The following is a 13,501-nucleotide window of genomic DNA, read 5'->3' as shown; positions in this document are numbered from 1 at the left end:
GCATGCCACCAACAGTCTCCACACCCGAGACTGTGATAGTGAGTGTTCAATGTGTGTGACCCCAATAGTGTCCAAATACCCATTTGTGTGACTGCAGGGGTGTCCACCCCCAGTCTGTGTGACCCAAAAGAATTTGTGTGGTCATTTGCTTGACGCCAAGGCCATCCACACCACAGTCTGTGACCTCAGCAGTGTCCACTCCATGTCCTGCAACTATCCCGTGTGACCACAGGAGTGTCTACACCTCAGTTTCTGACCTGAGCGGTGCCAACGCATCATTTATTGGACCAAGGAGCTGTCCCCACCTCAGTCACCACAATCCCAGGAGTGTCTTCTCCTCGGTCTGTATAACACCACAGATGTTCACACCTCAATCTGTGCGACACAAGGAGTGCCCAGTCCACAGTGGGTGTGGTTTCAGGAGTCTCTACTCCCCAGTGTGTTTAATGTCAAGAGTGTCCCAAAGTCCCTCTATGTGGCCCCAGAGATTTCCACTCTCCAGTGTGATATACACCTTGGAGTGTTCAAACCTCTGAGTGACCCTGTGTCTCTCCAAACCTCCATCTTGGTGACCCCACGTCTGTCCACACCCACCCATTCTTACCCTATAGTTGTCTAAACCTTAAGCTGTCTGAGCCCAGGAGTGCCCACATCCTAGTCTGAGTGACCCCCAAAAAAGCTCCACAGTCCAATCTGCGACCTGACCCCTGGGATGTCCACACCCTGATATGTGGGACCCTGTGAATGTCTGGGTGACTCAAGAGTGTCTCCTTAACATGTGTGACTCCAGAAGTGTCCACATGCAAACCTGTTGGACCCTAGGACCATCCACACCCTAGTTTGTCTGACTACAATAGTGTCAACACATGGGGCGCCTGGGTGGCTCAGTGGTTAAGCCGCTGCCTTCGGCTCAGGTCATGATCTCAGAGTCCTGGGATCGAGCCCCGCATCGGGCTCTCTGCTCAGCAGGGAGCCTGCTTCCTCCTCTCTCTCTGCCTGCCTCTCTGCCTGCTTGTGATCTCTCTGTCAAATAAATAAATAAAATCTTAAAAAAAAAAAATAGTGTCAACACACTAGTCAATCTGACCCCAGAAACGTCTACAACCTGCTCTGTGGGACCCCAAGAGTGGGCAGTCTCCAGTGTGTATGATTCAAGGAGTGTCCCCTCCCTAGTGTGTGTGACTTCCGGATTGCCCAGACCCTCATCTGAGTAACCCAAGGCTGTCCAGCCCCCAGTGTATGCTTCCTCATGAGGTGGCCACACCCCTGTCTCTGTGGCCTCCAAGGGTGCCCATAGTCTCACAATGGTGTATTCCAAGATGGTACTGGATTACCCAGGACTGCTTGTCTGGCCCGCCCTCTGTGTGGGTGACCTTCCAGGAGCTCTTGATGCCTAATTCGGCGGACCATTGTCCTTAGCTCCCTTACACACCATTAAGTGGCCTCTTCTAGTCCTATTTCCTCTCCACTCTCTCCAGGGGACCACTGAAGACCTGTATCCTCCTCCCCGACCACACACACATACATCCACATCCCCAAAGACACCGTCCTGGCCCGAGACCCTGTGGATCTCAGAGAGAGCAAAGGCCAGTGCCAGCCAGCCCCCTGCCACAGACCCCACCCCACAGAGAAGAGTGGAGAGGAAGCCAGTAGAGGCACTGCTGATGGGAGGGAAACCTTCCAGGAGCTTGTGAAACATGGACGGAAATCAACTTTTTACACCCTTTTCCTCCCCAACTAGAGTGTCGGCTCACGTGGGCAAGGACATTTGTCCTATCCAGTTCTTCGAAGCCTCTCCAGCACCTAGAAGAGCACTAGGTACACAGAACACGCTCCTCAGGTGTTCGGCACATGAATGAACCCTCTGACCTGGCAATTCCACTTCTAACTCCATCTAACACGTACACACATTTTCTGAGCTGTGTGCACAAGGCTGATAGGACCCAGCAGTTGGGACAACCTTGCAAATCCGCACATACAGCAGAGCGAAAGGAATGCCAGGGGTTAGTGTTCTACCATGGGGTACCCACTGTACATGAGGCTGGATGGGTGGGATGTGGGGGTACCTGTGGGAGTGGGGGTGCCTTCTGCAGGACAGGCTATTGACAAGGGAAAGCAGGTGGGAGCTGGTCATGTTGACGTGTGTGTGTGTGTGTGTAAGGAAACACCAGAAACTGACCTCAGTGGTAATTTTTGGAGTATGGAGGGGGGAATGACCTTGTAGTCCATAGGCTGCTGCTGCTGAAATCTTTTATACAAACCCATATTCACGTATTATTCAGGGAAAATCACAAGCTAAAATCAATATGCACAGCATAGAGAACTTGTGTGTTGCGGGGGTACCTGGGGTGTGCCTAGGAACAAGAATCTCAAACTCACATGTCCCAGGGGCTCCCAGGAGAGAGGGCACTGTTTAGGGTAAGGTAAGCAGTAGTGGGACTGACGAATGGTCCCTGACACTTAGCAGTAGAAGGAGAGGGCATGGTAAGGGATGGGCGGGAATGGGGAAAACCTCAAAGTTCACACCCCCCAAAGAACTCAGAAACATTGCACCCTGTGACACAGAACACTTAATAGCTTAAGAGATCCCGGCTCAATAAGGGATAACACGGAGGGCACGGGGAGATGGAGAGGAGAAGGGAGTTGGGGAAAATTGGAGAGGGAGATGAACCATGAGAGACTGTGGACTCAGAAATAATCTGAGGGTTTTGGAGGGGCGGAGAGTGGGAGGTTGGGTGAGCCTGGTGGTGGGTATTATGGAGGGTACGTATTGCATGGAGCACTGGGTGTGGTGCATAAACAATGAATTCTGGAACACTGAAAAGAAATTTAAAAAAAAGAGAGAGAGATTCTGGCTCAGAAACAGACCCCCAAAGCAGTGGTCACACCCTAACTCAGACAGCTTTTAACTTCACACCCTGGACACAAACTCTGACTCCCAAACAGAGCAGAGCTCTCACACTCTGGGGACACAAACTTCCATAGACCAGAGGCCTCGCACGGTAGAATAAAGATCCCCCTGCCATACTTGGGATGGGTGGTTTTTCTGTGTTATTACAAAGTAACCCCTTACACATACACCTTGTAATGGACTGAATGTTTGTGTCCCCCCCAAACTCATATGTTGAAGTCTCAGCCCCCAAAGTGATGGTATTAGAAGGTGAAGCTTCTGTGGGGTGGGGGTGATCAGGGTTTGGATGAGGTCATGAGGGTGGTGTCCTCATGATGGGGTGAGTGCCCTTACAAGAAGAGACCAGAGAGCCTGCTCTTTCATTCCACTGCATGAGGACACAGAGAGAAAGTGGTCATCCTCAAGCCAGGAAGAGAGACGTCACCAGCCACATGACCCTGTGACCCTGCTGGCACTCCGATCTCAGACTTCTGGCCCCTAGAACTGTGAGAGAGTTCATTTCTGTTGTTAAAGCCCCCTAGTCTGTGGTACTTTGGCGGCCTGAGCTGACGAAGTCAGACCTCAAGTTTTACTTTCGGGGCCCTGAGTTGTCAGAGTCCTTGTACTTGCACTGCCTGCCTCTGTCACGACCAGCATTCCTCAGCCCGTGGCTCTCCCATTCTTGCCCCTTGGTCTCTAGGCATGGAGCCAGAGGGTTGTCCGAAGGCTCCAGGGCAAGGACACCTTGCCTGCCATGCTGCCAGCCAGGATGTGGGGCCGAACTTTCCAGAAGCAGGTGAGTAGCTGGGTCTCAGGGGCTGGGGCATGGGTGTTCACACCAAGGCTAGGCAGCCCCCAGCCCAGGCCAGGTAACCTGCTTCCCTCCTTTGTGGGCTATCCTGGGGTGCTGACATTCAATTTCCCAACCTTCTGTCTCTTTCTCTTTCAAATACAAGCAGAGGGCAGCAGAGGGACACGGAAAGGCCCTGTTCTAACACGTTCAGACAGCAACATGTCTGCAACAACGGGCCTGGGCTGCAGACTGACCGCTCTGCTCCCTCAGGGTGACGCCAGGAACGTCCTGACGGGGCAGTGTGGGAAGGGACCAGGAAACTGGGCACCAACCTTGAGGTTCACCCTGAAGGAAACCTTGAATAGGAGGGCCTCGTGTTCTGGGCACTCTATTATATAGAGAGTCACTGTGAGGAATAAAATGTATTTTGTGTAGTGCTTAGAACAGGGCTTGGCACAAAGTAAGTCTTATATGATTCCTATGTCCCGAGGATCCTTTTATAAACCGGCCTCCCTAATGTTACGTCAACAACCCGGAACTATCTGTCCCTTGTCTTCCCTGTCTGTTCATCCCTCACTCACTCTTGGATTTTGAACCACACTAGCCTTCTTCCAGTTCTTTAAGAGAACCAGCCCTGCTCATCCTTGAATTTGTAAGGATTTGTAAGGATCCTGCAAAACAGGATCTGGGGAGTGAGTCTAAGCTTGCAGGGCATTGAAAAATGGGAGGAATGGATTGAGTTGATTTCCAATACACTACTAAAATTGCGGGGGTGGCGGGTTGCAGCTAAAGCACTGCGTAGCGGGAAATCTATAGTTCTAAATGCATAGATCAGGAAAGTTGAAAACCAATGAGTTAAGCTTCCATATCCGGAAGCTGGAAAAGGAACAGCAAATTGAACCCCGAGAAAGTGGAAGGAAGGAATTACAAAGATAAGAGCAGAAACCGGTGAAACAGAAAGCAAGCATCCATTGGATATGGTAACAAGGTCATAACTTGGCTCTTTGAACACATTAATAAAATATTAATAATTCCTCTTTTCTCTCAAGCAATTAAGAGAAAAATAATATAAAGTACTAATATCAGGACTGAAAAGGGGATGCTGTGACAGATCCTACAGACATTAAAAGGTTTTTAATATATAACTTTATTTTCAATGGAGTCCAAAGGTCAATTTCTCATTCTACTGCTTGTGTGTTCCCACGGATCCTCTGTATCCATGAGGACAGCAGAGCTCAACAACTTTGCTAATGCTTCCTCCACTGATAAGACTAGAACTGCACAGTATTTTTTTTAAAGCTGGGCCTCAGTGCAATCAATTGTTCAAAATGTCATGGTTTGAATGGAATTGAACACAGTGGAATGAAATGAATAAAATAGTATAGGGTGGCATAAAATAGGATAGGATAGGATAGGATAGGATAGGATAGGATAGGATAGGATAGGATAGAACAGAAGTCAGACTTTGTGCTAGGCACTGGACCTAAATGTTGTAGTAGATATCTACTAATTGAACAAATATTATTGAACATCTGCTAGTTGTTTGGGACACAGTGGGGAACAAAACAGAGAGAAATCTCTGCCCTTATGTACCTTATCATCTAGTTGGAGAGACAGATATTAGCATTGCGTTAGATATGCATAAGGCTCTGTGGCCAAAGATACAAAGATGGTCCTTATGAGGAACAGGCAAAGAGGCAATGTAGCTTGAGATGGATGAGGCTGTAGAGACTAGGGACCATGCTAGGGAGTCTGAAATTCAACAAGATGACCCCGACAACATCATCATCATCACCGTGAACTCTTATACTACTTGCTATGTGCCAGGCATTGTTCTAAGCCCTTAAAAATCCAACTGTTTTTTTAAGTGGTCATGATAATCTTCTATGTCTAAAATCATGCACATTTTACAGAAGGGGAAACCAAGGCATAGAGAGATTAATTAAAGATCAGGGTCTCTTCTTTTAACCATAATATTCTGCTACAGTGCCAGACCACAGGCACCTTATATTTCTGTAGCCAATGTCGTATAAATATACAAATTACTAAAGAAGGCAAATCAAGCCTCTGCCTTCGGCTCATGTCATGATCCCAGGGTCCTGGGATCGAGTCCCGCATCGGGCTCTCTGCTTGGCAGGGAGCCTGCTTCCTCCTCTCTCTCTCTGCCTGCCCCTCTGCCTAGTTGTGATCTCTGTCTGTCAAATAAATAAATATTTTTTTAAAAAAAGAATGCAAATCAAGAGAAAGATCAGATGGGAAGTGTGCTGAGGGCAGGAAGTAAGAATGGGGGAGGGGTTGTCTTCCTATTGGGCTTCAAGGTGGATCTGTAAACACACATGCCTAGAAACATTTATATCATCTGAGATGCTCCCTTCCTGTCCTGGCATAGCTAAGGAGTGAGATAAAGGGGATTGGGTTAAACTGGCCAACAGAGGGCTTGTACTCATAAGGTTGGGCCTCCTCTGTGTCTTGTCATTCCTTGCAAAAGAGAAGAATTCTAGCTTGGGGACCACAGGAGAGGGTTTGGTCTTGGTCTTCATCTTATCCCTTAACTTCATCTCTATCTCTCTACAAGGGGAAAGAGAACAAGAAAACAGTACAGAGGGGCGCCTGGGTGGCTCAGTGGGTTAAAGCCTCTGCTTTTGGCTCAGGTCATGATCCCAGAGTCCTGGGATTGAGCCCCGCATCGGGCTCTCTGCTCAGCAGGGAGCCTGCTTCCCCCTCTCTCTCTGCCTGCCTCTCTGCCTACTTGTGATCTCTCTCTGTCAAATAAATAAAAAATAAAATAAAAAGAAAACAGTACAGAGTAGTCATGGCAGACTCTTATGAATCCATACATGGGTGGTAAGTTTCAACTCAAGTGGGCGCTCGGGTGGGTCAGTCAGTTAAGCGTCTGCGTTTGGCTCAGGTCATGATCCCAGAGACCTGCGATCGTGCCCACATCAGGCTCCCTGCTCAGTGGGGAGTCTGCTTCTCCCTCTCTCTTTGCTGCTTCCCCTGCTTATGCTCTCACTCTCTCTCTCTCAAATAAATAAATATCTTTTTTTTAAAGACTCTACTCAGTTTCCTTCCAGGACTTTCCCTTAGAAATGGGCTTGAGGAGGAAGTATGGTCCTTGTGGAGATGTGGGGAGGTGAAGAGAAGGAAACGGGAAACATGGGTGTGACCAGTGGCAACCCAGTGGCAACGTGAACTCTTTTGAATTGTTTTCTTTTTTAAGTCATGGAGGAACAGCAGTCAGACTCTTTCAGCATGCCTTATCCAAAGAATTGACCACATTGTGATGATAGTAAAGAGTATCAAAGACACCACCATGTTTTATTCCAAGATCCTGGGCATGGAAGTCACAACTTTCAAGGTAATCACTTTCTCAAGTACAAACTGCAAGTGAAGTAGAATTTGGTTATAATACTCTTAATCCCTCCCCCTAAAAACACCCCACAGAAAATCTGTGAGGCAAATTGAAAGGATCAATGTGGAGATTCCAAACTCTGAAGGCAGAACTTCCAGAGACAGAATTGAGAAAAAGAAGGGGAGGTAAGTGCCATAGAAATAATGCAAGAGAATTTTCCAGTCTTTATCCAGAAAGGGTTAACTAAGTATCCAGCCCATTAGATATGTTCTTATGAAATTATAGAACATCAAAGTGGAAATGAATATCCAAATCCTAAGATCTTTCAAAGAGGTTAAAAAGAAAAGTAGCTCAGTCAATAGAGCATGCCACTCTTGATTTCAGGGTCATAAGTTCAAGCCCCACATTGGGCATGGAGCCTACTTTAAAAAAAAAAAAAGAAAGAAAGAAAAAGAAAAGAAAAGTAGTTCAACGATAAAGGGAAAAGAAATAAGCAGATACCAAATTGCCTAAGAGTCAGAGACCAGAAGACAATAGAACAATTTCAAGATTTTGAGGGGAAATTCTATGTCCAGCCAAACTACTAACCAAGGTGAGTATGGAATAAAACATTCTTAGAAATATGGGGGCACCTGGCTGGCTCAGTCTGTAGAGTATGTGACTCTTGATCTCAGGGTTGTGAGTTTGAGTCTCACGTTGGACTTACAGTTTCCTTTAAAAAATCATAGATATAGAAAGAGTCTAAAACTTTGCCCACTTGTTTTGAAAATTACTCAAGAGCATGCCACATCAAAGCACGTGATTAAACCAGGAATAGGGAAGACATCAAAGTCAGGGCACAGCAGATCCCAAGAGGAAGATCCCAGAAAGATGCCTAGAAAACAGTCTGGTTTGGAACAAGTCGGGGGGGAGGTCCCAAGAAAGAGAGCGAGCCAAGGAAAAAAAGTGAAATAAGGTCATTTTATGATAGAATGGATGTGGCATCAGCCATGATGATAGAAAAGAAAGAAACAGGAAAATGATAAAAGAAAGGGAAGAGGTGGAGAGGGAAGGGACATGAAGAGGCTAGGAGGGCCAGTGAGACATTAGCTGTAGTTCATCTATCAAAACATAAAGATGTATGTATGTCTTTTAAAAATTATAAAGGAACTAAAAGAGGAACTACAAGTGATGACAGAATTCTATTGGGAAGGGTAATAATGTGGATGAGCTAAATTCTTGTTTATCAGAGCAGGGAGAGGAGTGGAAATGTCACAAATTCCTAAATCAATTTGCTAAATCAAGAAAATGTCTAAAGTTGCCCATTATCAGTCACCGACTGTGTCTGGAGGTACATAGGAGAAAACTCAAGGAACAGTGGGTGAAAGAAGATTGAGTTTTCTTTTTTTCTCATTTAACAACTTCTGTAGAAAGTTGGGGTTCATGCAGAGGCTGAGAAGGAGGAGGACGTGAATGGCAGAGAACTGCCAGCTCAGGGGGACTGGGAGGTTTCCAGAAGCTCTACCCACAACCTCTGCTTCCATCTCATTGTCCAGTCCATCTTACATGGCTGCCTCCCCCACCAAGGAATGCTGCGAAAATGTAGGCTTTTTAAGCCGGGCACAAAACTGACTCCATTGAAATTTGGGTTGTTTATAAGAAAAAAAGGGAGAAATATATATTTTATTGTACACTAAGTAAATGTATATTAAGAAAAATTGCTGTCTCTGCCATGGGCAGCATTTACATATTATTTGAAGATAATGCAAATAATTTCCAGAAGAAATACACACACACGCACACGCTGAAAGCAGTTGCTTCTAGGGAATGAGACTGGACTGGGATGGGGCAAAGGCCTGTTGTTTTTCATTAAAAGCCCCATTGTAGGGGCTCCTGGGTGGCTCAGTTGTTTAACTGTCTGCCTTCAGTTCAGGTCATGATCTCAGGGTCCTCAGGGAGATCGGGCTCCTGGCTCAGCGGGGAGTCTGGTTCTCCCTCTGACCCTCCCCCGTCTTGTGCTCTCTCTCTCTCTCATTATCTGTCTCAAATAAATAAAATATTAAAAAAGAAGCCCCATTGTACTTTGTTTTAACTTTGTTGGGGTAGGGAGGTGGCTTTGTCTCATGCTCACCTTGGGGGTTTACTTCTCGGTTGTTCTTCCTCCCCAAATAGTGTGACCTGATGGTTAAGCATCTGCCTTTGGCTAGGACCATGATCCCAGGGTCCTGGGATCAAGGCCTGAATCAGGCTTCCTACTTAACGGGGAGCCTGCTTCTCCTTCTGCCTTCTGTTCTCCCTTCTTGTGCGCTGTCTCTCTCTCTCTCTCTGTTAAATAAATAAATAAAATCTTTTTTAAAAAAATAGGGTGACCGGAAAGCATTGTGCTTTGGAGAACAGAAATTGAACCTCCACGAGGTGGGAAAGGAATTTGAACCCAAAGCTGCTCACCCAGTTCCTGGCTCCCTGGATATATGTCTGATCACAGAGACACCTTTGGAGGAAATGGTCCAGCACCTTAAGGTGAGCTGGACATCCGTTCTTTTCTAGAAAGCTGTGTCTGGTCCTGAGGAAACAGAAGCATGACCCCGTCAGGTCTTCCTCAAATTTCAGACAGAACAAGTTTCCTCACTTCCAGATAATGCTTATACACAACTGTTTGCTCATTATTTCTGTTGACATCCTTGTTTCATGTAAACAAATCTATTATAAAGGGAAACATTGTATCCTTTTTTAAAAAAAGATTTTATTTATTCATTTGAGTCAGAGAGAGCATGAGAAGGGAGAGAGGCAGAGGGAGGGGGAGAAGCAGTCTCTCTGCTAAGCAGGTTGCCTGATGTGGGTCTTGATCCCAGGACATCTGAGCCAAAGGCAGACGCTTAACCATCTGAGCCACCCAGGTGCCCCACATTACATCATTCTTGTAAAAAAAAAAAGATTCAGGGGCGCCTGGGTGGCTCAGTGGGTTAAGCCGCTGCCTTCGGCTCAGGTCATGATCTCAGGGTCCTGGGATCGAGTTCCACATCGGGCTCTCTGCTCAGCAGGGAGCCTGCTTCCCTCTCTCTCTCTCTCTGCCTGCCTCTCCGTCTACTTGTAATCTCTCTCTGTCAAATAAATTAAAAAAAAAAGATACAAACTTAAATTCTTTTTACAGAAACGCATTTCTGTAAAAAGCAAAAATTGACCAAGTACATGAAAAGCCCATTATATCTTGACACAAAGGGAAGTTAACTTGTAAAAACAAACAAACAAACAAACAGCTATAAAAACACCAGTCGTGGGGCTCAGTCAGTTAACCACCTGCCTTCAGCTCAGTTCATGATCCCAGGGTCCTGGGATAGAGCCCCGAGTTGGGACCTCCTGCTCAGCGGGGAGTCTGCTTCTTCCTCTCTCTCTGCCCCTCCCCCTGCTAATATTCTCTCTCTCTATCTTGCAAGTGCACATGCTCTCAAATAAATAAATAAAATCTTAGGGGCGCCTGGGTGGCTCAGTGGGTTAAGCCGCTGCCTTCGGCTCAGGTCATGATCCCAGGTCCTGGGTTCGAGCCCCACATCGGGCTTTCTGCTCAGCAGGGAGCCTGCTTCCTCCTCTCTCTCTGCCTGCCTCTCTGCTTACTTGTGATTTCTCTCTGTCAAATAAATAAATAAAATCTTAAAAAAAATAAATAAAATCTTAAAAAACAATAACAAAAAACCCCCACCAGTTGTTAGATTTTATCCACTTCCTTTCTCTGAACTCTCTGGGCCTGACATTACAAAGGAAGATTTGGCAAATGGTTGAGGAGGTGCTAAGGACTTGTTAGCATCCACCAGAGGTGTTCTTCTTGGTATAATCAGAAGGTTTGAAATGTGGAGCACCTGACTGGCTCGTCAGAAGAATATGCAACTCTTGATCTCGGGGTTGTGAGTTTGAGCCCCACACTGGGTGTAGAGATCACTTTGTAAAACAAAACGGATTTTTTTTTTTAATTTGACAGAGATCACAAGCAGGCAGAGAGGCAGGCAGAGAGAGAGAAGCAGGCTCTCTGCTGAGCAGAGAGCCCGATGCGGGACTCGATCCCAGGGCTCTGGGATCATGACCTGAACTGAAGGCAGAGGCTTTAACCCACTGAGCCACCCAGGCGCCCCAACAAAACGGATTTTTTAAAAAAAGATTGAAATAGGATTTAAAAGGGAATATTTAATTTTGTGTCCAACACTCAAAATGATTTCATGTAAAGGAAGCATGGCTTCTCCTTTTGGGGAACACAGATTAAGTTCTTGTATATAATCTTCCTTTGGAAAGTGTCAGTGAAAAAGGCTAATTTGGAAGTAAAGTGGAGAAAGCCTAGGGGTTAAGAGCATGGACTTTGGTCCAGACTACCTGGGTTGAATTCTGACTGCCACTTACTAGATAATACTAGGTACTGTTATCATTCCACTTTACAGATGAGGAAAGTGAGGCACAGAGCAGTTAGGTACTATGCCCCAGGCCATACGGCTGGTCTGTGGCTGGAGCAGAGTGAGGGAGGGGAGAATGGCAGGAGATGAAGACAGAAAGATATCAGGGACCTTCTGGGGATTAAATTTTGGTCTCACCTATGGACTATGATGAATCACTTTTGCATTTTCCTCCCACTTCAGGCTTGTGAAGTTCCCATTGAGGAGGGTCCGGTCCCCAGAACAGGGGCAAAAGGACCCATTATGTCCATCTACTTCAGAGACCCTGATGGAAACCTAATTGAGGTGTCTAACTATATCTCCCCATGATTCAGGGCTGGCCCTCCTTCATTCTGTTCCCTGCCATGTCTCCCTCTCCCTTCCTTCTTACAAACTCTCACCTAAGCCCAGAAATCTCCAAAGACCTGGGCATTTCACTCTTGCTACTCCAGGGGGGCGGGTTGCTGATTTGGGTTGGGGACCAAAACTACCTGCCTTAATATCCCCTATCCAAGGTTCCCCCTAATAAATTAATAACCTCTCAGTGAGTATGATCTCTTCATTACTGTTGTCTCAGGGTTACAGATGGATATTTGTCTAGGGTGTGAGGTCTCTGTCTGGGAGCCAGTGACCAGTGTATGACAAATCTGGGGACCAAATCCAGGGTCATCCCCTTGGGATTCAGGGTCCTGACAGATTTCTCCTTGTTAGTGAGCCCAACCTTTTTCATCCGTTTAGAATTCACCTCACCCCTTCCAAGTGCTGCCTGCTGTGTCCTCCAGCCCAGAGGCCTTGCTGAACCTCAAGATCTCTGCGAGTCCCATGGAAGCTTCAAGGAGCACCCCAGATGACACTACCTCTTCCTGGAGTGTCTCCTCTGACCACACCCCTAGGGTATGCAGTCCTTTCTACCTTTGGATCAGTTAGGTCCAGACTCGTTTCAATTGAGGCTCAGCTCCTGACAGAGCAGACAGACAAGGACAAATCTCATCTGTGTCTGTCCTCCCCGCCGACCACCAACACCATCCATTCAGTCAACTAATAAACACATATTGAGCACCTACTGTGTGCTCGGCCCTGTTCCAGACACTGGGGAGACAGTGTTGAACAGAAGAGATAAGCATATCCAGGTTTGGGGAGCTGCTGTTCTAGTGGCAGAGAGAGAATAAATAAAATTAAGTAAGGAAAATATGAAGTATGATAGAGGATGAGAAATGCTTTTGGAGAAAAAGAAAACATGGAAAAGAGGAAACGTGGCTAAAAATTGCTGGGGCAGTTTCTGATGTGTAAGGGGACGATCAGAGGACCATCTTTACTGAGGAGCCATTTGAGCGCGGATCCGAGGAGATGAGGGAGGGAGTGGCTCCAAGAGCTGAAGGAAGAGCAGAACAGGCAGAGGGCACCAGGGCCAAGGCCCTGAAGCCTGGCAGTGTGTGAGAAACAGTGAGGAGGCCAGTGCAGAGGCAGCGGTGTGTGGGGCGGGGTGGGGGGTGGTGGGAGCAGGAGGTGAGGTCAGACGGCAGGTGGGGGACAGATCATGTAGCCTCGGAAGGAAGGGGTCGTGAGCGGAGGAGGGCCATGATCTGACTCAGGATTTAACAGGCTCCCTTCGGCTGCTGTGAGGACAGTGGCTATAGGGAGGAAGGTGGAAGCAGGGGAACCGTGATGGGGAGGCAACTGCAATGGCCTGAGCGAGCGATGCTGGTGCTCGCAGGGGAGGTGATAAAAAGTGGTTAGATCACGGAGATATTCTGAAGACAGAGACAGAGATGAGTTCGCCAAGAGAGAAAATGTCAACTAGAGAAGAGGTCCAAGGACATTTAGAGTTCTGAAACGAGGATGAACCAGCAAGCGAGGCAGGCAGAAAGGCAGGGGAAGAGTACGGCTTTCTGAATGAATGAGTGACAGATGAAGGAGCCATGTCTGAGGGTCTCCTGAGGTGAGCGAGCCCCTAGTCTTATGGACTCTGGTTTCGAAACAGCTCCCAGCTGGTAGTTCAGCCAGACCCTATGAGTGAACCCCCAAAGAGCCCCAAAAAGGCTGGGAAGAGAGGATATATCAGGATGAGAGTT

General features: G+C 47.1%; 1 protein-coding gene across 1 annotated transcript; it reads left to right on the top strand.

Annotated features, from left to right (window-relative positions):
• The first annotated feature begins 3,485 nt into the window (after nucleotides 1-3,485).
• On the top strand, nucleotides 3,486-11,978 carry GLOD5 (glyoxalase domain containing 5). The gene is made up of 4 exons (XM_047715678.1): nucleotides 3,486-3,686; nucleotides 6,904-7,041; nucleotides 9,379-9,534; nucleotides 11,634-11,978. Exons 1-4 carry the CDS (start codon nucleotides 3,645-3,647, stop codon nucleotides 11,757-11,759), a joined length of 462 nt encoding a protein of 153 aa, XP_047571634.1. The 5' UTR covers nucleotides 3,486-3,644; the 3' UTR covers nucleotides 11,760-11,978.
• Nucleotides 11,979-13,501: the final 1,523 nt, after the last annotated feature.

Source organism: Lutra lutra, chromosome X (genome assembly GCF_902655055.1).
Source record: "Lutra lutra chromosome X, mLutLut1.2, whole genome shotgun sequence".
In the NCBI taxonomy this organism is placed as follows: domain Eukaryota; kingdom Metazoa; phylum Chordata; class Mammalia; order Carnivora; family Mustelidae; genus Lutra; species Lutra lutra.
This window is presented reverse-complemented; position numbering and strand designations above follow the sequence as displayed.